The sequence below is a fragment of the Spodoptera frugiperda genome, chromosome 15, assembly GCF_023101765.2.
Source record: "Spodoptera frugiperda isolate SF20-4 chromosome 15, AGI-APGP_CSIRO_Sfru_2.0, whole genome shotgun sequence".
Classification (NCBI taxonomy): domain Eukaryota; kingdom Metazoa; phylum Arthropoda; class Insecta; order Lepidoptera; family Noctuidae; genus Spodoptera; species Spodoptera frugiperda.
Genome location: NC_064226.1, coordinates 8,471,863 through 8,499,560, shown reverse-complemented (window position 1 = coordinate 8,499,560; position 27,698 = coordinate 8,471,863). Strand labels below are relative to the sequence as shown.

The 27,698-nt window shown below is 38.6% G+C and overlaps 1 protein-coding gene across 1 annotated transcript in view; it reads left to right on the top strand.

The window, feature by feature from the left end:
• The first annotated feature begins 38 nt into the window (after positions 1–38).
• The window catches only part of LOC118276834 (zinc finger protein 521), a 58,866-nt gene continuing 31,206 nt past the window's right edge, over positions 39–27,698 (top strand). Inside the window, exons 1-4 of the mRNA XM_035595417.2 lie at positions 39–276; positions 9,241–9,432; positions 11,969–12,031; positions 19,297–19,341. Of these exons, the coding sequence (XP_035451310.2) occupies positions 237–276; positions 9,241–9,432; positions 11,969–12,031; positions 19,297–19,341 (340 nt within the window). The 5' untranslated portion in view covers positions 39–236. The remainder of the gene's footprint in view (positions 277–9,240; positions 9,433–11,968; positions 12,032–19,296; positions 19,342–27,698) is intronic.

Genomic DNA, 27,698 nt, shown 5'->3' with positions numbered 1-27,698 from the left:
TGCGCGCAAGGTTACAATATTGTTATGGCCACTTGTTGGGCGCCACTAAGCTCAGTTCGCGGGCGGACCCGCGCCTGGCACGTGTCCCGCGCCTCTCCCGACTCCACACACTCTTACTTTCCCGAAAAACTTTACCGCTACTTCATAATCGTGCGATATTGTGCAAATAAGGTTCAAAGTGATTGAATAATGAAGTGATTGTTACGTTTTTTGTTGGTGTGTAGCGTGGAAGGACCATGTCTCGAAGGAAACAAGCTAAACCGAGGTCTTTGAAACGTAAGTTTTGTTTATCTTTTGTTCTAAACAACACGTAAATAATAATTTTAATGTTTTGTTTGTAAATATTTTTAATGACAACTTCAGATATTTATATGAGAACGGTTTTATCTCTGTTTTCATTATTGTGAATAAATAAATTCTGAAAAACATGAATTAAATCTTTGGGATCTTATCACCCCAGTTGTGTTTAACTAGATTCTATTTATATGTTATTAAATATTAGATACGTTTTGAAGAACAATCTACTGTATTCCGTTTGATTGATGATTTTAATTGAAAGAAATATTTTTTTTCTTATGATATTGTTTTGTAAATTATCTATATGTATTCCTGTAAGTATTGTTCAAAGTAAAAGAAGGTTAATATTAAGAACCTTCGGAAAACCGTATAAGTATTTAAAGTATTTTTTTACATATGTGATGATAAGTAAGACATTTAATATTGGCTCTATTATTGTATCGTTTGAAATTAAAGTTTCTGATTGAGGTGGCATTTATCCATATTAAAACACCTTCCTAACGTAGGTATTTTTTCATCAATTTACAACTAAAAGTATAAAATCTATGAAAACCATCTATATTTATTACATTAAGCTTTAAAAAAAACATGATAATAGTGTTCTTTAAGAATTTTTAAAATTAAGAAAAGTTAAATAAGCAAAATCCTAGCATTAAAGTTTACCATATCCTAAAGCCAGTAAAGTTAAAAACTCAAATAAGTAAACGCAACATGCAGTTTTTATCCAACTTTCCAACTATACCCACTCGCGAATATTCGCACCTGAGTTCCATTCAAATTACGTTAGTACGTAGTTTAAGTAAACAATTAATGGCGCCGCGTCAATGGGAGGGCGTCGCTCCCTGTGATGGACGGTCCGCGGCGCGCTGCGGTCGCGGCCGTCGCGGCGCCCTAATATCAACGTTTTATCAGTGACGGCTCGCGGTTGCATTGTATGTATCCTCTGCAGCCAGACTGCAGGCTTAAACGATGACCCGCCGTCATCACTGACGCATTCGGTTCCTAAACTAAGTAGATTAGTTTAGTTGGATCGTTTTAGAGATGTTTTGTTAAACATCTAATTAATTGTGAGTATAATAATCACTTTTTGTTATATCGGTACATACTAACTATTGTTGTTCATGTCTCTGCTTACCCCTATTGGAGACAGGCGTGAGGTTATGTATGTATGTTAACTAACTAACTAACAGTTTCCGATGACTTGAACTACCATTTCTTTACCAGGACCATTTCTTTTAGAGTTTCATCGTAAGAATCGCCATAAGGCTCCAGTAACTCCCTTTAAAGTTTACATAGATCTACAGATCTACTATGTAAACTTTAAAAGGAGTTTTACCCAGCATCTAAGTGGTGATACTAGGGACTTTTTCAGTACACAAACACACAATAAGACAAAAGTTATTCACAAGACGTATTTACAACTAACCATTAGTCTTATAAAGGTACAAATAATACTATAAACCATCTCCTGGGCAATACGTCGAAAGCTTTATCACTTAATCACACATATATAAGACAATGTCACATCACAACACAACATCCAAACTAAATTACCTTCAGTTTTACAGTTCACAGAGTAGCGAGAACAATGTTATTTGTTGCAGAACTAACAGCTATGTAATGTAGTAACTTTATGTATCGATCTAGTGGCGTCTAGTACTTTCGTAATGCGTCCCAAAGGACCACGAGGATGCTGCGACTCTCCGACTGGCTCTGGGGATACCTAATGCAATACTAGCTCTTCAGTACGTTTGTCTATACGTACATATAAACTAGTATGTAGGATTTAAATGTTGCTTATTATGTACGTAGATGTATTTGTGTGAGTTTTTTTCTGATATGGTCTTGTCGTTAATGAAGAAAACTTTCTAATTAGCGAATCTTTTGCCACGATATTTCTGTTACATCTATGTTTCATTTTTTTTTCGTTCGTTTCGCCATTTAATGGCACCTACTTAATTCAGGTCCTTATGTTTGAAGTTAATAGGTACTTAGGTCGTTAGGTTTTAGTTAAGTCTTTAATCGGAAAAATAGGCAGTAGGTAATTTCTATTCTTTTGATTATGATTTGTTCTGTACATACAACATTCGGCGGCAGGTTACCGCTGCCCTCACTGGGGTCCAATAACACGTCAATTTCAGCGTCCCGTACCCCGTCCCTCATGCGAAGGAATTAAAATTTTACATCCAGTGAAAATGTTAATCCTTCCCTGTCCCAGGCATACAATAAAAACGAATTGCCGTATCTTGAATTGTTTACTCAATGTCGTTTTCTACCTGCCCGACTTTTCAAGGATCATAATGCGTTTGTCTCGTTACTTTCGCAACTATCATTATTTATTGTATAGGTACATATAGTAAATAGTGGAAGTCTATTTTCTATAATCAGCTTTTCGCAGATTTGTAGGCACCATCAGTAACAAGCACTTTTCGTCTATGTCTGTTACCAAACATTAGCTGACAGAATAATGTAATCAAAAAATCTGAAAGTTTAGAGTGGCTAATCCTAATCACAATCACTTCAAAAGTCCCTTTCACAATTCAAGATCTCTGATACAGCCTTCATCCAGGAAGAATCTCCAAAACGCTATCCTCATTACAGTAATAACTATTAATCTAAAATTTTAACGAAACCCCATTATTTTATGGGCACACCGCCAACTAACGAATACACATAGAACGTCGTAAGTTTCATACAATATTCAAAGGTCCAGATTGTTGAAATATTCAGCCGGGTCCATGGTATGCATAATTTGTAATTACATTATGTACGGAACACAACGGATTGATCGGGGGTGGAAGGTGTAAAGATCACAATAAACCGTATATGAATGTTTTATTCGAGGTAAAAGCTTCGAATGGACGTATTTGTAAGCCTTTTGAAGAGGGTTAAGTCAATTTGACTTTGTGCGTCAACTTTTTTACTGAGCTTATGTGATCCGCTGTTAGACTGAGTACACTAATGCAGTTGGGATAACTTCATTTTGAAATTAAGTGACGTGGTGTTTTGTTTTCCTTTGTATCAGTATTATCTATAATTTACATTGTGTTCTTTACTTATTATTGAGCAACAAATGATTGCCTACAGTTTTTAGGGTTCCGTAGCCAAATGGCAAAAAACGTAACCCTTATATATTCGTCAGTCTGTCTGTCTGTCCGTCCGGATGTTACAGCCATTTATTTCCGAAACTGTTGGGCCTACATAGTTGAAGCTTTATATTAAACTACTAATTAATGCAAATTATGAAAATTAATCAATGTTCGGTGGTTCGGTACTTAGAACGTGAGCACCGTTAGTGTAACGATAAGAAGTCGATGGCTACGTCAGGGCGCGGGGCTAGCGCGGGGTGCTCGTAGGGCTGTCCAAAATAATCAATTTACATCACCCATCATTACTCATTAAAAGTTACTTAATTGCTATTCAAATATGAAATTGAAACCTTTTTTAAACTGTAAGGTTGAAAATATTTCGGATGAATCGAATGATTCATACAATTTGGTCTTCTTATGCAAAGAAGACCAAATTGTATATCTTCTCGTTGGTAGTCGAAGGCTGTATCTATGTACGAAATCACCGTTTATATTATACGCTAAAATTAAAAAGTAAAGGGAGTGATTAATAAATTCACTAATTAGTCATTTTCAAAATCTCTGTGGTAACTAGAATCCAGTATGGTTTTTGGCACTAGACTCACCCAATACAAGTTTGATAAAGGGACTTCATAACATATAGTAGGTCTATAGTAGGTGTATGGCACTTTGGAGAGTAGTAAAGCTTTGTCTTATTTCCTATACATGGCGGTGAAGGTCTACCAGGCACACAGAAGTCGTTCTAGCAGCAGTAGCAACCCTAGGTGTTGCGCGTCCATAAAACTTGTAGAGGCCCCGCAGAGAATCGCCGGGAAATTTCCCCTGGGTGGCTCGCACCTCCCCTGCGCCTCTGGGAAATACGCTAAAGCCATATCATAACAGTTTTATGTTGATGTTGACCTCTCATCTACTGCTGGCTGTCCGTGAGTTGCTTAATCGATGTCATTTACTGTGTGAAACTGCGAAATCGGCAGCAATTTGTCGCAATTTGTCTCATTATTTATTATTAAGATTCATTATGTCTTTCTTTCTTCGTGGTCTTCCCTCATCTATGTCGGAAAGAATGTATATATTACGTGCTTAGGTATACATTTGTTCCTTATTCTTATGAGTAGTGTTCTCAGAGTTATAAATTATCTAATTATCTACATAATTTTGGTAAACATTGATATATCCGCAATATACCAAGCCCATTTTAAAATATAGGTCTGTTACCAACTTAAAGATTTTCACTAATACTGTTAGCGTGTTTAATATCGCATCCTTATCATAATTAAACTAGACATACCTATGATGTATTATGTAGCCGCGCTTCCATTCCACAAGGAATTGTGTGAAATGAAATGACACTGTTACATGTTTTATATATTAAAGTTCGCGCATTGGATAAGTAAAACAGAAAAAATGTAAAACATTAATGCAATCTGTTAACACGGCGAGGAATTCTCTTTCAAATCCCAGTTGACTGTCATAAATCACTCACCTGTTTTGCGCAAAAACATCCATAAAAGGTAACAACAATAATGTGGGCTAGGTACCTACATTATGAATCACATTAAGTAGGAAGGATTTTTAATATCATTGTGTGAATATCAGTCACGGTGTGATGTCTTATTTTCGGCTTGTCTTCATGCTTTGTGTACTTATTCAATATAGGTACAATGTACGGTGTAAGTATCAAGATAGCATTGTATGCAGTAGTGCACTCTTTTCATGGTTTGAGCAAGGATTTGATCATCTTTCGGAGCTGTAATCCATCCTTCTATGTAATTGAATCGCACGGTTGGCGCGATGGCTGGGCAACTCTGTCTGTCGCGCAACATGTCGCGGGTTCGATTTCCGCACTGTTGACACCACAAATTGTTGCTATTATTTACGGGTCTTGTATGTTTATAAATCATAGTTTTGGGCAACGTTTGTAAAAAAAAAAACAATTAAGCCAAAAGACCCATATATGTAGATAAATAAGTAAAAAAATAAAATAACTTATGCTTTCACGGAAATTTCAGGAATGCTTTTGATGCCCAAGGTTCTTTTTCATTGTTTAATATGGCAACCTACAATTGGGGCTGTTCTTAGATGAAACGATCGGCAACTGTCGAGTCCATTTAATAAATAGTTACAGAAGCAACTAAACAATACTGAAGTATCAATAGGTATACCTAGTACAAACTGTGTAGTAACTATGAAAGTAAACTTTCACCCACTTACATCGAATCGCTCTCAATGTGAACCAGTCTTTACGTAAAGCACTTAGATAAAATCTGATCTTAGAAGTTTTCAGGAATTATTTAGAGTACTCATGTGGCTTAACAATTTTCTGAGAGTCGAGCATAACAGTATCTGTTAAAAATATCACGGTACCGTCGTTGTGAGGTCCCCACTAGGTGGTGGGTAGTGGGGGGATGGTCCCAGAGGATGGCAAGTTCTCGCCCGCCGCCCGCGCGTCGTCCCGCGAGGCCTGGCCCAGGCAGCCGCGTGCCGCCTGCTCCCGCGGGACTTCGCCCCCGCTACCTCGCCCCGCACCGCCCCGCTCTCCTCGCGCGCCTCGCTCTCCAAGGAAAACACCAGCTGAGACGTTCGACTTTTAATTGATAGCTAACCCTTATCTATCTTTACTTGTGTTTAGAAGCTGAGACGTTAAAAGCTGTATACAGGTGAAACGAGACATTCGAGACGTTTAATTACATTTTTATGTCTGCTTTAATTTCTTTGACTAACCTTAACGTTGTGTCTTTATTCCCCAACGGTGTCAGCAGTGTAATAGGAGGAGAGGTTATTGCCAAACACTGGACTCATTTTGAGACGCTTTTACGATTCGACTCAGAAAATGGATGCTGTACTGCTGTGGGTACTAAACCAGCGAGGCTGCAGTTCTGTAATTACGCAATACTTACATTTTTAATGATTTTCTTTCTACTTTTTTAGTTATTAAAACTGTATCAGTTCATTCTCATACAATATCTACAGATAGATCTTTAACAGATATAAAGTCAACTGTGTATGAATGAAGGTATCCTTTGACATCGGTCACACAACAACGAACTCAGATATTTCGATTACGGAAGCAGCATGCATAATACATTGGTAATGGAGACTACATTGTACATGTTGAGTGTACATTAGTTAAGGGTGTAGCTCGGGAGCCGGGCGCCGGGCGCCGCCAGGTCCTGCCGACCGGCCACCTCGGGGACACCCGGTTACTCTACTATTCCCACTCGACATCATACCGACGCCTCCGAACACATTAAAATTACAGTTTCCAAGGATATACAACTGAGCGAAACTACAATGACTTACGCCGAGATGGGATTGTTATTATTCCTTTGTGCTCCCAGGGTACTTAATCAAAATTATTAGTTACGTACCTACAACATTTAGTGCCTCCCGTGGAGTAGGTTAATGCCTTCTGTGCTACACTTTGCCCAGTTGCTTACACGTCTGGTACTGTGGTACCTGATGCTTCGTGTATGGAAATATATTGTTACTGGTTTTCCCGTTGTTGCATAAATTAATTTAGCTAGTCTTAAAAATGCTTTGGATTTTGCAACCCTGATTCACCATCATTGTTCGGAATCAACGTCAGATAGCCAATGTGGAAAACAACCTTCAACCTTTATTAACTTCATGAGACGTTCTCCTGAATTTATACTTACTTGTATCATTAAACTAAGCTGAAAAATTCTTTCAGCACTTCTTTCGTATTAAGTACAGAATATCTTTAAAAATCAACTTGTTTATCTACCAAAATTCGTTTCGTATAAATAATAAGCAATACAGTTAGCTAGAAAATTGAATTGGCGTTGGTATCGGCGCGGGCGGCTCTTTGGTGCCGAATGGTTCCCGCGCGGCACATTGCGCGCTCGAGTTATGATGGGCTATCGCGATGGTGCTAAGATGGCGTGGACCTCGTGCCTCGCTATTCTCTCTAAAATTACTATGTGCTATAAACTGTCTATGTACTGCACCTTATTTGGACGTAGGCGATTTTCTCAACGATTGATGAGACAAGAAACACCTATGTTTTTCTTCTCGAGGATCAAAATATACTAATTTATGATTGAGAATATCATCATCATCATCAGCCGGAAGACGTCCATTGTTGAACAAAGGCCTATATTGAGATTATAATAGTCTTCAATTCTCGAGATGATATAGAATTGGGTTAACTTATTTCCAACTAGAGACGGTATACATTATTCCATATCCGCTAAAATTCAGGCCAGGCTATAGGAAGAATGAAGATTTTCTGGGACTAATAACGTGTCTAACTGATTATGAAGTCCAAAAAATGTATAGTCCCATTATTATACTTTTTCTTATCTCATCAAGCAATTAAAGCCTGTTTATAAACTGTACCTACATACTGAATTACAGTAATGTATAGTGTTAGTCATGAATAAGTCCTCTAAGTATCATAGCGGTACACTAAGGTGTACTAGTCACAAAATATTACGTTTGTAACATCAGCAATGTATACAGAGCCCCGGGCAATGTACGGGTTCCCTGGCATTGCTAGGATTTTGCCTCTGGCTTGCTTTTGATGAATCGATGGACATTCCCCGGGGCCACTGGGCTGGACTCGGTCCTTGGGGACGTCGTACTATGCGTAGCCTGAGCTCATCTAAATATGAACGTACCACCCGACTGATTTATTAATGTGATGATGTTTGACGTCATCACATTAATAAAGGTTTTTAATGAATACTTGGTTACTTAAGTTTTTGATAAAATCTAGTCTCATGACACAAATAAGACAAAGTTGAGAGATTACCGACAGTCTGTCGCCGACAGAACATGATACAGAATGAAACCGACCACCAATTCAACGGTCGCGCTGCTTATAGCAGTTCAAATTGGACATTAGAACAAATAGGTGGAAATGGCCTGATTTAACGAAAATATTGTGATTTCCTGATTTCGTGCTTTACATAGTTTACATTGACAACAAACCGGGAGTGACGATTTTTCCGTAATGTCCTCAGCTTTGTGTTTAATTGTATAATTCGAAGTGTTGTGTGCGGAGTGAGGGCGCGGCCGGTCGACGGGGCACAATCACGCCACGGCCCCGCGCCCTGCCACTGCCGGCCTGCTAATTATGTCACCAAACTAGTTCCCATTGTGGATTTGTGTAACCTTATTAAGAAATATTCATTTGCATTAATCCGTGGTTGTGTTCCAAAAAAATAAACATAATATTGATCAAACAAAATTAGTTTACTTATGGAAACAAATAAATCACGTCGCATCGGATACCAAAGGTGTACTCAGAATTATGTTCTGTTAAAACAGACTTAATACAATTTTTTTCAGGATTCCAAAGTCAGTTAACTTGTAAAAATGTAACTACTGTTATGTTAGTGTAAATTCAGTCATAATAATGTCGTTGAATTTTGTTTTAACATTCTTAATACTGCTATCACCCGAGCAGTTTACCGAAATTGGAGTTACCCTATAATATGACCATTACCGTGGATAGGACAACGTGTTACCCCCATTCACGTGTTACCGTGTGTCCATTCTATTATGCTTATTGTAAACTGTGCCATACTTTACAAGAAAATCCCTCGAAATTGTGAAAACAACTATTGCGTTTTGAATTGGGCACTTTTACGAAATGAAACTAAGATTTTGCTGTTGAATGCACAGAAAAAAACATAAACGAAATTTTATTTGTGTTAGGTATTTTTAGTTGGAATATGTATACCTGATTGAGTCTTAAAATAATAAATGATTTGAAAAAAAAAACAATATTTAACCTCAAAATTAAGGCACCAAGCAAATCTTTCGTGTTGTTTGATAGGTAACATAAAAAGTTTATAACGTTTGATTTTAACACTTAACCTATTTTCAGCGGAAGAAGAGGAATGGAGTGAGGACGCTGGAGTTGAGGGAGGGAGTAAGAGGACATACAGTGATCAGGAAGAGGGAGACGAGGACAATGACGCGGCTGATAATGATATGCAAGATGATGATGATGCTCAACGAAATGAGGACAGCAAAGGGGATGACAATGAGGAATGCAATGCTGAGGATACTTTTGAAGGTGAGATTTAATATATTTTTGAGTATTTAGAAACTGAGACACGCACATCAAGACATCAAGATGGTGCTATTGGCAATGATATACATTAGTGTCAGATAGAGATTTAATATTTAGACTTATTCGTTTTGGGACATTTGAGGATGGTAGCTTAATGCTTGAGCTGTTATTTTCTAGCAACTGACTGACTCTAGTACTTCTTTTTTGACGATTCTAGACTGTTTGCTTAAGTATGATTTGAGATTTGTATTAAAATGCTTGTCTTGACTTTAACTAGCGATGGTGATGTTGATGAAGTTAGAATACATTAATATAACAATTTAAAATCCAATTATTCTCTTTCACTATCTCATTAGTCCATCACAGTAAAGATAGACGCAATACCTACAATTCCTACAAGCGATTAAACGAGTATGCTCGTCGAAGCGGATTCGAGGATACGGGGAGTGGGTGCAGTTTCGGCTGACACTGACGTAGAGGCGCCGATAACGGATGACATACGACCGGCGCATTGGGTGCACGACGTCCGTCTGCGAATGACACACGACACGACAGTGCGAAGCCAACAACGTTCTGATTTACGAATTGTTAGGAAATAGGCTTGGTTCCAGATAGTAGAGATTATGTTGACTACGTTTCTTTAAAGTTTGTGGACATTTAAGGGGTGATTTGAAGAAAGATGCTTCTTCTTAGAATTACATCGAGACATTGAGTCAGAGAGTAAGAAGTAATAAACATTACTATTTCTTTTTTGTCTACAAAATATTTTCCTGTTCTTGGAATTCTCTACGAATTTCTTGAAATTCTCTCTTAGTGGTTCACTATTCTTTATTACTTTAGCTGTGTGTTGTTTGTCAATCAGTCGGTCAATATTTTTGATCATAGACAGTATTGTGGTAGTTGGAAATTGTGTCTTTTAAAGCAGGGACGTCGTATACCTATCTGTACGTGCCTTCTTGTAATTTTATCCAGTCCACCATCCTTTATCCGATTATATGTCAAAACTATTACTTATACAGACATCTTTAATGAAACACATAATTCTGTTCATTATAACGTCTCTGGAGGGATAATTTACTAAGATATAAATACTTATTCCTCAGTAATGAAATATCTCTTAAGTGAAATGTGTTTAATACGCAGTTGGCACACATGTGAATAATTTATAGTTGTGGTATCGTCCGCACCCAGCACTTAGTCACGTGTCAGATGCATTTGATGCGCCGCACTATTCACTGGTCGCTTTATCGACTCCCATCCATCGTCAGATTAGTCAGCCGCCCGGTACTCGCAGATCAGTTTAAATTCCTAAATAGCACGAATACATTACACTGCTATATTGGAAAAAGCCTACCTCGTCGGTGTCGTGGTTGAATATGTTTGGACAAGAGTAGATTTGTTTTACTTTTAGTGATATTCGTATCAACCATAATATTGAATTGTGTCCTATGAACAATAAAATGTTCTCCCTATCAATACAAACAATTGACGAGTAAATTGCATGTACGTTTTGACGCTTCTCTCTTCTAAACCAGGCGTGATGTTGTCATTGAAAAGAACCATTTGTTTGAAGCTTCCTTACGCTTCAAGACGTCCGCCCTCGAGTGAATTGTGGGGAACCAAGAAAAACTCTTGAGCTCGATGCATTTACATTATCGTCTTTACTTTTGGCTTGTCATACGCGGCCCCAGGTGACGGATCCGTCGCTACAGTCGCGAAGGGTTTTATGATTGTTGCGTACATGTATAATGAATGGCGTACTTTAGAATTTAGGAAGATCGATCGTCACTGCGACCTACTGACGATTTTTTCATACCAAATACTTGATTAAGTTTTTTTTTGCGTAAAGGAAATTTTATAATTTATTGTAATATTTTTTGTGGGTTAGATACTATGTTAGTGTTGTTGTAAGAACTTCGGAACGCAATAGGTCAAAATTTTGACAATGGTTACCTCAGCAGACTTTACCTAAGAATAGTTGGACCGGACAACTGTAACTTGGTATGAATATTAGCTAATATTTAGTGATAAAGACTCTGTACTGGGTTGTTATACAAGTTATAAGATTGTATAACAAGTTTGGATTCAAGAGTGACCTTGTCAATATAAGCTAAGGGAATTAAAAGTTTACTTATGTTTGTAGACAAGTGCCTATATGGTAATTTGTACACTTCTCTAAATCTGACACACTTGTAAGTTCATGTAAAATAAATTTTCTCTCACTTACTCGATCTATTTCGAATGTAACTCGATTACCTACGATCGTTACTCGATCGATATCGAACATTTTCGAAAACAATCGTTTGACCTCGAACAATACTCGATTACTTTCGAGCGTTACTCGATAAATTTGAAGCGTCACTCGATTACTTTCAAGGGTTACTCATAAACGATCCAATGTCCTTGAAAATAATCAAGCGTCCTCGATTAATTTTGAGCGTTACTCGATAAATTTCAAGCGTTACTCTATCAAAACAGAATTTATTCTACAGTTTCATTACATCTATAGATAACATTAAAATATTCTTAATTGTTGCAGATGGTGAAGACGCAGAGCCAAATGAGACAAAAGAAGAACCCTATCAGACAGAAGACGTCCCAGGTAAGATCAGTACAATCAGGAATATGTTCGGTACAATACTCTGCAACCAACCGAACAGCTCAGCACTTTTGCTAGTATGCATTTTCATTAATGTATGTATCGCAATTATCGCGAGTTAGTGCGTGTTCAAATACCAATCGTGTAACTCTATTCGGACCATCTTAGTGCTACATTAACTTAGGTTACCATTTATTACTGCCGTATTCAGAGTCATTTAATGATTCTTAATAAAATCTATACTAAGAAATAGTTTAAGTAACAAAATCGATGCTAAGGAATAGTTTAAGTAATCATTATAATGTCTTTCAATATAATCTCATTTTGGCGAATCTAGTATTCGTAAGTAACCAAACCAAAGTCAAATCAACTAACCCAAGAACATAGTGCTATCCCAATCGAGCATTAATTTCTACAATTAGCTTTTATTCTACCCTATTTACAGACCACCAGATACTATAAAGATTAATGTAGGTAAACGATGAATAAATTATCTCAAAACTTTCCAGAGTTGAGATAAGAGTACACTATTTAATATCACGGAGACCTCTGAGCGAGGCTCATTATGTCTAAATCTCATTGAAATTCATAAGGAGGCCACTAAAATAACGAGCAGCCCCGGGCCTCGGCACGCAGCCGATGCGTTTTTACTGCGGTTTAATGCTCTTTTTACAACTTCGTCAAAGGGTGTGCTGCTGCGTCGCGGTTGAGCGCGCGGAGCCCGGCCACGGTGGCAGCGCTGCTTTACGACTCCGTCCTCGCTTATCTCCCGCCATTCGTGATAAATCTCCACCCGGCTCCTTGGACCTCAAATATTTACATGCTAATTCGTAGCCAATTCTGCACCAGAGATTATAAATAAATTGGCCACCGCGCCTCATCATCGACCAAAGCTACCTTCATTTTATCTTTCATGACTTAAGAAGTTTTTCAAACACAGGGCCATGCTGCCGCCGCGCCGCGTTGACGTTTTAATTTTATACCACCCAGATAATTTAGCTTTTATGTTACCTAGTCGTTATGAAATCTTTGTAAGAGTTACCAGAGTTGTAAATTTTCTGCTCCTATTTATCATCGAGGAAAATATAAAATAAGCATTCGTCTTATATTATTTTTTACAAAGGATGTTTCGAAAGTGTTATTGTCAAATAAAATGAACATTTCTTTAAAGGATACCAGACAAAGGGAAATTTACATTGAGGAAACGCCGAAGGACAACACATGTCGAATGGTACGTCGTTATGTCTAGGTAGTCTAGGCATTGAGTACCTCATACCTACTCAGGCTCGTAAACTATTGAATAATATGAAAGTTGCATGTGACAAACAATGGACCCTTTTTCTAAGGCACCCTTAGAATAATAAAGACTCATTGTTTCAATATATTGCAAGTCCTTTGAAACACTCTATAGAACTTGAATGGGATGTCGTAGGAATAAAGTGAAGCATGCAGGCTTTGTTTCGCCACACGTCTTAAACTATCTGCGGCAGTATCGGAAAATGAGTAATTTTTCCCAGTGAGTGGTTCCCGGTGTCGCAGTCGTTGTTAGGCCAACACTCGTGTTGCGCAAATGTATTCTCTGCGGGGGTGAGTGGTGGTGCGCGGGGCGCGGGGGCGGGCGCGGGCGCGCGGGGGCCGCCGCCGCTGAGCCCGAAGTTGGGCGCGCGGGCTTGCTCCCATGGGACAGCGCCGCAGGGACCGCACTCCATACCAACATATTACAGACTTTCCTTAAATTTTACTGAAACAAATACTTTATTATGTCTGAAATTACCTACAGTATAAATTACAACAAGTTTCTAAATTGTCCAATCCTTATTTAGCCAATTTCTGAAAAAATGCCATTGATAACGTAGCATGTCAATTTAATCCTAAACATTATGTAAGTTATGTTGTCAACTTAGACGGTCAACAATGCTCGCTATGCTGATCGGGTGGAGGACGGTGTCTCGGCCGGCATGTGGCTAATTAAATGCCGATGTTCGACATCGGGGGTGCATTCGGAATTTCACGCGGCGCCGGAGCGCGTGCCGGCGACACCGCGCCGCGTGCCACGTTGTTGTTGCGTCAACAATCCCGAATTGTTCACGAACTTCGACCCGAATTCTCCCAATAATCGTGATTAAATTGTTACGTAACCAGATAACCCGTTTGAGTTATTCAACATCTCTCCCGACGTGGTAAGACTTGGAAACACAAACATCAACAATTTCCGTAACCATACGTATACACGCGATATGGAAATACTTTGTGTTTGAAACATAATAAGAAAGGAAAACAAATACAGACAGAAAATATTATTCAACATTCAAATTCTTAAATATCCGAAAAAATATTAAGTATAGCGATGATTGGAGTGCGGCTCTGCATGATCCCAGGTGGCGCGGCCGCAGCGTTTGGAATTATCACATAGTGGAGGAGTGGGCGGCCGCGGGGGACGCAGAGGGGGGGAGGCCCGATACATTCGTCACAGGCCCAGCAGCCATTAGGCATTTAGATATTATCAACAGCCACGAGGGGATGACCCGCGACCTGAGCCCGTTGTTTCAATGCTTAATTACTAAAAGTGTTTGTTGTTTACACAAGGGAGAAGATTTTAATCCACATCGTGGATATCGTTTCGTCATCGACTGACTTGAGTACTTTGTTCTGTTTTGCTGATACAAAAGCGTTCATCGTTTACGTCTGTTGCCGTCTCCCCTCGCCGGTGCGGGGTCCCAGGTGCCGTTCTCCGGCCACACTTCCTTCTGTCTCCTGGGAGTATTCCTCGACCCGGCCACGCACACATTTACATTCTGCACTTGTATGGAACGTTACACAAGTTTGTTACTACTTATGTCTTTGGTACTGACTATGTCAACGTTAGTTTATATTACAGCATTTTCTAGTCAGAGCACTAAGAAAATGTTTTGTCGCAGAAAGTGTGATGTTCGCTAAGTCAAACATACAGAAGAAGTTGTTATAGGATATACATACCCTTGCATGTTTCTAATTAGTAATTAAACGCAGTTTAGTGTGTGGCGTATTGTGTTTCGCGCGGCGCGTAGTCGGTGGCGCGATGGCGGCTCGGATCGTGATTAATGCAGCCTCCCGGGGCAGACGAACTGATTGCCGTTCCGTCTCCCCTGGGCACCACTACATACACCTATATTTCAGTTTTATCATAAAAATGTTTTTGGACAATCTTTTCAGTTATTACACATTCCTGAATAATGCCTGTCATATCGTAAAGTTAAATATTGCGTACGAAATGTCCTTGTTACCCTTAAACATTTGGATTTTGTGAATTATTTGAAACAATCTGACAGTAGATAAATATGATACAATTCGACTTATTAAATAACTACGTTGATTGTGTATAAAATAATAAAAAAGAATATGTAAAAAGTAATTGGAAACATGCACAACAGACACAAAGCCAGTGAAACTGAAAGTTTAAATGTCAATGCATTGTTGCGGACATAAACCTGTTGAAAAAACTTTTAATGATGCTTTGCAAACAAACTAGTCGTGTGGCACGTGCCATCGATGTTAAAGCAAACTTTTACAACGTCAACATTAAATGTTATAATGCTATCAACATTTAAAATTTACATAAAAAAACGGCAAAGACATTGTCTCTTATTCTTCTTAAACGTGACATTTCAGGCATTACGTAACGTAAGCACACAGCTGAGCACTACATAGTGTGCGCTTTGTTATTTTTATTCAGTGCTACTTGAAAAAGTTTTCTCTGGAGAGGCATATCGGCATCAGTCCGCGGCGTTACCGGAATAACACCTTCAGTCTGAATGGGTACGCGAAAGGTAGCGCGTCTCAGGGGGGCAGTATGCTCAAGGCGGCAGAAAATTAACGTGCCCCCGCGGGAAATCTAGCGGCAGCCTTAGAGCCCGGCCGCCCGGCCGCGCCCACTCCACGGGGATGTATTTAATATCTTGCGCTCGTGGTGACGACTAACCGACTAACGACATGGTCACAGACACCATACGGAACCCATTTTTACTTAGTTACTGTTAGTTGGTTAGCGTGCTAATCGATAAGCGATCATATTATTTTAATTATGATATAAAATAAATCGCTACGATTTAAGATTTACAGGTTCTGAATTACATGTTTTCATAAGTGTATCTTTCAGAATTAGGTTAATGGTATAACTAATTTTAGACCAATAACATATTTTCATGAATGATTAAGTAGTGAATTTTCATTTATTTTATAAATGAGGAAATATTTTTTAATAATTAGCTTTTAATTTCACTTTAACAATATGCCAATTTCATTACAGCAGTGACTCAGACCAAAGACATTTATAACAAGTCTCTTGTATAAAACCATCTAGTACAGATCTAGTTCAAGATTCGACGGTTCAAACAAGACTTGATACCACAAATCAAATGCCACACTGATATTAATTAAACAAGCACCAATCAAACGGCAAACACAATACAAGTAATCAGCTAATCGATCAATTACTCGCGGCGTGGGGACACTTAGCGATAGTTACCACTCTCACGCAGATTAATTTAGCATCGGCAAGGAGACGCCGTCCCATACGGCTTTACTAATTCACGACATCCAATCGCTGCGGTGAGCGGCGCCTCTGCACATTAATGTTGCATGCTGCCCCGTGCTCCTCTATTATCTACTTACTTAGCTCACGTGCCACTTATGCTACTTATACTTACTTATATCCTAATTATGTTGTGGTTTAAATGTATCAGTTATGATGTTTAGCGACATTATGTTTGTTTAAAGTTATGTAAATCGTAATATTTAGTCTTAAATCTTTTTGTGTAAAACATTTTTGTATTTATTTATTACGTGTCGTAATAGAAAAATAATGCGTTCGTTAGAGTACGTCCCTGGATTGTCATAGCTTTTTCAAATCAAGTTAATTCCTTACATTTTTTTAGTACATTCGATGAAAGTCCTTTTATCGAAACAGTTAAAGGTGGCAATAAAATCATTAACATATATCCGATTACAGTTACATAACCATGATCATTACTAATTTTCGTAGCAAATCGCTACGAGATAATTGTTTCGCGTAGCACTCGTAGCAAGTTATCCAAAATTCTTATTTAATGTTCTACTATGTTAGTAACTGTTTTATATAATACTAGCGGACCCGACAGACGTTGTCCTGTCTACACGTCTTTAATTTGAAAATTTTAAACTTTTTTTAATAAGCTAAAACATTCTGGACCTTTTTGATGAACCTTGTCATTCAAATGTTATGACAATATCTAACGTCAATAATATTTGACAACTCCGATGGTAGCGCCGTCTGTCGTATCCAATGTAAAACAGTCCAGAATCAACAACTACAAATGAATTAAAATTTAATTAAAAAAACAAGTGTCAAGCGGACAAAATTTGAATGTAAACCATTCTGAGATCCCCTTGAACACACACAAAAAAAATCATCAAAATCGATCCAGTCGTTTAAGAGAAGTTAGTAATACACACGTACAGAAGAATTCTATATGTAATATTGTAAAGGTATTCGTATGTTGATGGTGGTAACTGAAACCTAGTGTTCGGTGCACAGTGCACACCGTGCCCAGCTTTATACTGTGTAACCCACTTGTCGCGAACATGCGCCAGAATGTTTTGTTTCTGATTGCTACTTTCATTATATTTTTCTTTTAGTGGTTAGACTGCATCGTGGATGATGCCAAAATTCTTCCTTTCTCCTATATTAAAAAGATTAACAAGATCATATTGACTTAATTCATAACATACATAGTAATGACGTGATGATGAATGATGATGATAGTAATGACGTACAAATAAAGAACGTGACTATCTTCATGAAAAATTGAATTTTGAATTCCTATTTGGTTGAGTCAGCAACTATATTTTAAGCGTCTCTGGTTAAATTTTTGGGTTGGGCGATGCACTATTGTCACCAAAAACATTCACCTTTCATAATTAGGTATTTTGTTGAAAGCATATACATTTACGAACCTCTTTTTGAGACTAGGCGATACGTTATAATATTGAGTGAAAAATTTGTTCTACCTGGGTATATAGGTACATACATTCTACCTACGTGTGTGGTTATAGTGTAACCGAGTGACTGCATATCTGGTCTGTAACGAAGTCTCCAGGGCCGGTCGGCGTCTGGGGACGGGCCGGACCGACTTCCTCCTGTCTTACATACATAATCTGTACCTATAGCGGCTATAGCACTATATGTAATGTGAGGGGGAAAGTGGTTTTAAATTCTGAACATATATTTTTATAATTAAAAGTTTATTGTAAAGAAAATATAATATGACATCATGTTAAATTGGGTAAACAAACTCCATGTTCAATTAATAATTATGGTTAGTAATGATATATGGTTTGGCTAATTAGTTACTTACGTATTTGTACTACTTATATGTATTTGTTTATACTAGCTGACATACGTTCGTGTATCCAATTTGATCAAATAATGAAAATTCTAATAAGGTATTACATATAGATAGAGACATACGAGGCGTAAACGGAACGCTGCTGAAAAACGCTACTACGTTATTTTTTTATTAACGTAACGTTACGTTAACGTTTTTAGTAACGCTATTTTTTTTGGGCTTTATAAATATAATCATTTTTCATGCAACATCAGCCTTAAACAGTTGGTTAAAACGATTATTACATAAAATAAACATTGAATTCGATTTTTACCATCACCTATTTGCGGTGTTCGGAAACGTTCCATTTACACCCTTTATACCCCTGCATGCACATACGTATAGGTACGTAGAACAATGTAGGAAGGGACAAACCAAACTAGAAAATTAGACTGAAAGTTTAAACTGGATCACGTATCCGAATTTAAAACAGAGGAAAAGTGTGTCTGGTGTCGGGGTTGTCTCGATACGGTGCCAAAGTGGATTAGGGCCTTCGACCGCGGTCCGCGCCGCGGGGTGGCACACCAACTTCTGTGCGGTTACTGCTCCCTAACTGAAACCGAAATCTTTTTCTAACTTTCATAATAACACCTACATTTCACCTTTTTTTTTGTAAGTTAGCATAAGTTATAGACAAGGGGAGGATTTATAATAATGTATGGTTTTTACAATTGCAAAATACAAAGGGAAAGAGTTTCAAAAAGTGTGTGGCTTGCTGTTTCACAAAAAGTCTGCATTCAAGAGTGTTGTTTATTGTTTAGATATGTTATTACCTACAGTATACATATGAATTAGTAACAAAACATGAAAATGCAAAGTGTCATTAACATAATCAATATTAAAAACAAACAATCAATTTTGTTACAGATGCGGCAGACATCAAGTCCGAGAGCATGGACAGTTTTGAGTCAGGTAAGTTCCAAGTACCTACTTAATATAATTCCATTCAAACACAACGTAATAGCACACGACTTCATAATAAACCTGTCGTAAGAATAAAATTAAACTTAGAAGAAAACTACGAAATGGCGCTCTCATATTAATATTTGAATAGAGAAGTGTAAAAAAGTGTTGAAGTCGGAGGTGATAGGGCCGGCCGCGGCGTTAACGGAGCCCTGGAGGGCCTTTGCCGAAGTCCCCGCTTCGCAATACAACCGAAAAGATAAAATGAACATAAAGTTGAGGAGCAGATACTCTCGCTCAGAGGAATCGTAGTTTCCCTCTTGGCGACACTAAACCGGGTACGACTAGCGACGGCGACGTACTCGTACACGCAGTTTGCGGAAGCGGTGCGGTTTATAGCGAGTTGCGATGTGGCCCTATCTGCAGCGTCGACGGTAATCCTTACTATACGTCGCGGTAACTGTTTAGCGCCGGACATTGTACTGTTTAATTGTTTTGTAGACGAACTCTGAGGAAGATTTTCTACTAAGTTTTTTGGTTTACACGATTTTCTCTTTCTTACTTCAGTTTGTTAAAGAATTTGAATGTACTATCCCGTGGTACTATTTGCATACAATAATATTAGAACTCGAAACGGGATATTTATCATCATGTTTCGTAAATGTAAATATCCCGTTTCGAGTTCTAATACTAGTGTTAGTGACCATGTCAGTTTAAAAACTTATACTTACAATAAACTGAAAATAAATATCAACACACATCCATAATTAATTTACAAAGCTAAATATAAGAATCAAAACATTTTCAAAACTATATCCAATACTCAAAACTTTAACTAGAAATAGACGACACGTTTTAAAATAGGTCTAAAAGGGGAGTCGGGTTAAAGAGTAAATACAGTTCTAACGGAAAATGTGGAGGCTAAAATTGCATTGCGGACAGTGACCGTTGCGAACTTACAATTAAAATGGACGCCTGAAATTGTGTACACCGTTCGTCACTTAGTTCGCGATGAATGGGGGAACAGTCGCACAGATATTCTTATCACGATCGCGATGCAATTATTGTCATTTTCACGATTTTATTCGTAAACTTCTCATTTTTTGATTTGATACGTTTTGTTACTAATGGAACTACTTTACTTGATCCTTCACAATTGGGTTGATGACTTATTTTTATTTAAATGTCTGTCTTGTGGATTATTTTTTTAATGTTAGACACGTATTTTTTATTTTCTTACGGAAACAATTACGAAGTTCGAAGATATATCAATTTGAAATATCACATGACGTCACTTCTAGGTACATTTAGGTAGTAATTACGTACTTGTAGTAGTGGGAACTACTAAACTTTGATGCCTAATATTTTTTCATTACTTAACTAACGGACGTAGATATTTAATTTTAATACCCCGTCATCATCCTTATTGAAATATCGACTAGTGATGTTTAAATAACGAGATACCCAAACTTCTAAAATTATTACACAAATTCTGATATTAATAATACTTTTATTTATAATCACAGTACGTAAGTACCTCACAGTTCAGAAATAAAATTAAATAACAATTCGATCAACATTACATGAATAAAAAAAGTGATTGACAACGATACCTAATCTATACTGAACTAAATTGTAGTTCTAAAATCATTATCAATAACAAATGAAGTAAAAGGCAAAGCTTTAACAGTTCCAATTAACAAATCAACGTCGGTTTGACGTTCCGCACGAGATATAACTGGCTACTGTAATAAAGCCAATTTTCGGTTTAAATAAAGCGACAGCACGACTTTTAGCTGCGGATAGTAACACGACTCTGCAATCAGGTGCAGTTTAAAATGTGCATTTGCGATGTGGCGTGGTGCAGCGGGCGCAGGGCGCGGACAGAAATGCATTTTCAATAATTGAGGGTCAGACAGGGAGGTGGGGGACATTAAAATGCTCGCAGCTAAACTTTCCGATCGTCACCGCGGCGCGACATCGAACAGCCGCGCCAGATTTGTCAACTAATGGACCCGCGGACGATGTTCAACTGTCAACAGTAGAGGAAACGCGCATAATGCCACTTCATTTGACGCTAACTTATCTAACTGACGTCATGGTATTTCACAGTTTTGATATTTTGCTAATTCGAGGATGATGTTATACATATTCTTCATGTATGTTCGATAATTGAGGCAATTAAGCATCAGTATTGCTAATCTAATGTTGCTCCAAGTTTTTGATGCCGTCCTGTGTACTGTAGTGTACAGACTGCAAAACCTTAGTGCTTTAACAACTTCCGAATGCGTGACACCAGACGTGGCGTGACAGTCACGAAACAGGAACAGGAGATTCTGTAATTAAGTGAACTGAGTTGCAGTATATTGTTACGTAGCACCGTAATAGGCTTCTCATTGTGAGACATCTAATTAACAACCTCATTATGTTTAGCGTAAAACAGTTGACTCAAGCTGTAATGGTTTGTGCTAGACGTTTTGAATCGGGGCACAGCGTCCTGAGATGGTTTTCCAGAGACATATAAGCATTATAAGAACAATAACACAACACTTTCTCCCCAGATCATCTATTTCACTTTACAAAAAATAAAGGAGACAAACAAAAAGAAGTTTCCCTCGGTTATTTTGTCGGGGAGAGCACGTAGGCGCGCACCTCATCTGCGGAGATCCCGGTGCGGCGATAAAATTTAAAATTCAAGGCCGCGTTAACGAACCGGCCTCGCGAAGAAATAGATATTCAAATGTGAGAAGATCCCATATTAACATTTATGGCAAGTTTGCGGGGACGAGACAAAGGCGAAGCGAGCAAAGGCCCCCGCGGATCGCGCGCCGCACGCCGCCGCATCCCTCCGACCACTATGCATATCTCTACAATATGCAGTGACCGTTGTACCAGCCTGCCGTTTGGGATACCTTTTATCTCCAATTTGGGTAACAGTCCTCTTAATAGTAACTCTTACTTAAAGGTTGGGACTCCATTGTGGATAGTCCACGAGAAGTCATATTTATTCATAGCCGTAACTTTGAAAAACTTAACTGAGTCGTATTTTTGTAGTGCACTGTATTTTCCGTGTTGCATTATGTCAGTATTGCCTGATAAAAGAATTATTGTGTTATAGATACTTTAGCTCACAAAACTCGCGTAATGTCGTCGCTCTCAACCTGATATACAATCACCCTCTCGAAAGTCATTAAATTTTCCACTTCGTTAACAACAATACTATAAAGGCAAAGCTTAAGTTCTAAAGAATGAGGAGCAAATGAAGGTGAACACTAAACCTTTGTGTTCAATACTCGAGCTAAAGATAAATAAAAGTTAGGAAGAAAATAAATCAAAATCCCAATTTTGTTGGCTGCATTATTTATGTGATATTGCGTGGTACTGTCAACGTTCCCCTTTTCTTTGCTATGAACTTGTGGTCGGTGTAATTCACACTTTCACAACTTTTGCTATCAATACAAAAATAACGCGAGACGTTGTTTTGGTTTATGGTTCATAACAACGACTACAACAAATACTGTGAACGGTGGAAATGTTTTAAAATATTAATGTTAATGGATTTACGAAAGCTCAGTTTCTCGTAAGGAAAACAAAATCGTAGCGGCATTTTCGTTCAGCGATGGCTGTTAGTCGGCAGCGGCACACACGTTTCTTATTAATATCAGGCGGTTGGAATGGCCGAAGACGTCCCCAGCGCCCGCTCTCTCCCAAATAAAATTGCCGCTATCTAAACAAAGAGCCCTAATTATTCGGCCGTGGCGGGCGGGGTCGCTCTCTTATGGGTGTTCTGGGGCCCATTTCGCTTCTCGTATAGGGCCCCGGGGAGCAGCGGGCGCCGCCTAGCCAATCGCCGGATGGAGGAGCGAGCGATCCGCAACCTTTTTATATGCGATATCGGCGTTGGCGCCGGACCCCCCGCCACCCCGCACCACCGATCTCGGGGAATTAAAAGTTGGAAGGCTCACATCTGATTACCCAAACACACACATTACACCGGATCGCCAATCTCGATAAGCCCCCCCCCCCACAATTTATTAGCAGCTCTGACGAGTTGTTTTCGACTCTTATCTCATTAACCGTATAAAACGGACTAAAATGGTATCGCGATATGGCTAATATACAGAACACAAATAGTTGTGGCCTCATTCTTCGTGCGCACCCTTTGTGTTTACATATTACATCCTTCCCATTTCTTGTAAAACGTACCGCATCTGTTACTTCCTATCTCCGTGCTCTCCCCAACTGCAGCTCGTAGCTGTTGTACATCATGCGTAGGTATGCTTACGTATTATCTATTATTTATACTGGAATCATAAAGGGACGGTTATAAAAACCTTGGCGATACCGGTCCTATGGCTCAATACATATTTTAATTTGCACCCGATTTTATTTTGAGACAATAAATTGGATATAAAGGGTTTCCGAGCGTTTTCTACCTCCGGGATCATTGTCTTCACCCTACGCCTTTGCAGCGATTCTATTGTGTAGGAATTATGAAATAAAAAGGCGATATCGTATGTCGGTGGCGAGAGGTGCGGCGGAGCGGTGCGGCGCGGCGTGGGCGACGCGCGGCCGACATACGACACCTAACCGCGGCAGCGGGCTGCTCCTCATTGTGCCGCCACCATTCACCCGCTGCCGCCGCCGAGTATTCGATTGCAATGTTTTAAGCATTCGATTGCCCTCGCCACTCATAAAGGGTTCCCAAGAAGTACGTACAAAATAAATTATTTTTTTGCGTTTTATAGTCTTTCAAGCGGGCGCGGCGAAGGGTACGCTTATTGTTTCTATGGTGAATTGTGCGGATGAATGGGTCTCGGGCATTTATGCGTTCAGTGCTTAGAGATCGTAGGAAGATAATACGGAACAGGCGGGTTCGGGCGGACCGGCCACGTCTGAGGTGGCAGCAACAAACCTCCTACTGAACATTCAGACGCATTTAAATTATAATTAAATAGGAAACACGTTCACCTTTGAGCTTGATTGAGTTTGAAGTTGTATAATTGCTTTGTTCTATTTATATGCAGTTGATAAGATATTATATCTTAATCCTAGCGGGTATGAAGTTAGGTTTTAAGCTCATTTGAAGTAAAACTATAAATATAGAGAAGTGTATCGACTTGTGTGATAGGTTATCAGTAATTCTCGCAGGATATATTCAGACACCGACGAGACGTTATCTCTGAATCTTTGAGGCTCGTCTCATGTCTCATGTTGGCCACCTTTAATGTAAAATTAATAGATACAAGTGTATCTTATCACCGATAAAATGTAGAGTATCAACCAATTAACGTTCACACCTCACTGTTCATTTGTGATCAGATCCTTCGAAGTAGATCTCCAGTTAAATTGATCTTGACACCATGTTCAGTAACAAAACATATGATGTTGTTTACAATGTAATACGTTTTTTAACTAACACAACATCTTTAAGAAGAAACAGAGCGCCTAGCCAAATGCCATTTAGCGCTTGTTTACATATAAATAGAGTAGAAAACTAAATTGTATTATGGGATTGAAGTAAAATTTGACACTTGTTAGAGTCATCCCCATACATCATGTTTTCTACTCTCTCGGTGGATAAACACTATAATGGCTAGAGGCTCAGACATTATAATAATGATGCTTTTATTTTAAGGTGATGCCCATATTTATTGTTACTAGTGGTCGCCTAGTGGCCGAAATTCGACCATATACGATTTAATTTACAATACCACTTAACATACGTTCAAGGATAATTTTTATTTAACTCAAACAAACTCTTTTATAACGCATCATGAATAACCAAACCTCCTTCAATGAAAAACCTCTTTTCATATGAGACGTGAGAATATCATCGCAATGTCTGTCAATTTTGACGTTTTGTCAAATACGATCAGATACTATGCATGTGCATGTGTGTGTGTAATGTTTTATTTATTGATTTAATGTACTTTATAAGCATTATTATTGAAAAATATTAGCGTTCTGTACTTCTCCTACACATAAACTATAAGTGTACCTAATTTTGTGAAAATATTGTGAGGAAACCAGGGCTTATAGTTTCTAATTATAAGTTTGAAATCACCAACCCGCATTGAGCAAGCGTGGTGATTAATGCTCAAACCTTCTCCATATAAGAGGAGGCCTTTGGTCAGCAGTGGCCACTTATAGGCTGTTGATGTGAAGTATGAACCAAAATACGTAATATCTGTGTCGAGTGGTTTATTCAAAGCTTTAGTATATCAGTGGCATTACGTGCCATAATGTGCACCTCTGCCTACCCCTTCGAGTATTAAAGGTGTGATAATATGTATGTATGTATGTATTATATCAGTATAAAGAATGAATATTCAAAATCTGTATTGAAATCTTATTCAACGTTGAATTCAGGAACCGTGAAAAGGGTTGTGCTGGATGTGCACGCATCAGTGGGTATTTTGTCTGTTCAGGTGTCGCAGGTAAACGTAAAATACTTTAGACAGGAATATATACAACGTAGCTAAGTATGAAGAAATAAGTTAATGTTTTTATGATTTTTGTACTAGGGGGCGACCTTCCAGTAATCCTAGTAACAATGGTGACCACCGAAGCCGTACTATCCTGAGGGTAACAAGGCAAGTGCCTTTTTGGGGGCTTTAGGTTACAGACGCGACCCCGCGAGACGCGAGTATGCAACTGCCCATGGAAGGCGCGGGTTAAAAAAAATTAGGTACACATGAAGTGCTTGATAGTGATGACTACCATAATGTTACAGCCTGTCTTTTCGGAGCGTAAACACATAAACGTTTTAGTAAATAAAACTGCTCCTTTTAAAAAAAACTGTCCAATCTCCTATTTCTTTACTATCTTTGAACGATATTATTTCAGTACCTTTAAGTTTCTTATACCTACTTTATCTATCTTTGAAACTAGCTAGAACACTTCATTGTTGTTGCCTTTTGAATTGCTATTTCATAGAAATTTTATCTACGTTGATATTATCTGGGAAAAATAAAAAAAAGTTATGATCTTTACCTATATTTTTTTATGCTTTGTGATTTCCGAAATTTCTATCTCAGTCTTGAATTAGGTGTTATAGATAGTCTAGATTTGTGGACAGATAGTGTGAGGTGGGTCTCATGAGTGGCGTGCCGATCACGGTCGAGTCCCGGCCGGGCAGCCGTGTCTCAGTTCAATTAAACTTCAACATGCTGTGGCTGCGAGCACAGCTCAGCGGCCATCTGCCCACCGCGTGCTGCTTGCTAATCTACTTCAAATTATTTCACAAATATATACTAACTTATTGTACTTACTTAGGTATTGTAGTAAAGCTTTATGATTCAATTAATCTGTATACAGACAAGTGATGTTAGAAGTGCCCGCCATTACATCAATGTGGTAATTTTGCTCTACTCGTAAAGAAAGTTTTTAATTGTCAATTTTTGTTTTTATGTTGTCTATCAGTAGATTCAGTTTGACGTCATGAGTTCTGGTCTAATTTCTAGTTTGAATTCTTGAGATAAAATAGCAATAAAATTCAAAAGAAGAAAAGTTTTCGCTTAATATTTTACAGATTAAACTTTCATAAATAAGAGCACCGCTCAGCTAAAACTTGTCATGGTAGCGAAAGAAGTAATATCTCAAGACACGCGGCAGGCTCTAGGGAGGTGGTCCACGCGCAACGCAACAGCCTTCTTATCTATGCATGAGCAGGTCTGCAGCGTGTGAACATCACTGGCTCATGATTGTTTGTCCACCGCGCCGCCCGCCGCCGTCGCCCGCCGCCCAGCCAAGAAGTTAAATCGACAGCCTTCAGCCTCCAGGGAAACTCCGATATTGCGTCGACACTTGACACAGATGCACTTAACTATGCATGGAGAGAGATACCGGACTCCCAAATACGAAACCTTGCCAAAGTTTCACACTCAATTTTAAAGTTAATAAGATTTATTTTATAAATGCCGTAGCATACGAGCTGCTGTGTTCAATGTTTAAACGTTATCGTTTAGGAATAGTGACATTATTTTGCCTGACATGCGGTAATTGATTCGCCATCAGTTATCCTAACGTTTTTGAACACACCAGCAAAACTTTAAACCGAAACTATCCTAACAAAAACTAATATTTTTTGTAATAACACCAAAGGCATGAAATCGTAGCGAACATCGATTTTCACCTTGACCGATCATTCGTTTGCGTAGGCATATTGTTTGATGAGCGGAACACCACTGCCCATGATTATTCTATGAAATTTTGCTTGAGTGATCACAGCAGTGTGCTAATACGTAAAGGCTATAACTGTTGAGTATCTAGAGTGAGTGACAATGGCGGCGCGGCGGGGTCGCCGATCGCCCGGGGAAAGCGGTCGCGTGGGAATCGCGAGGTCGCGTCCGCGTTACTTACAT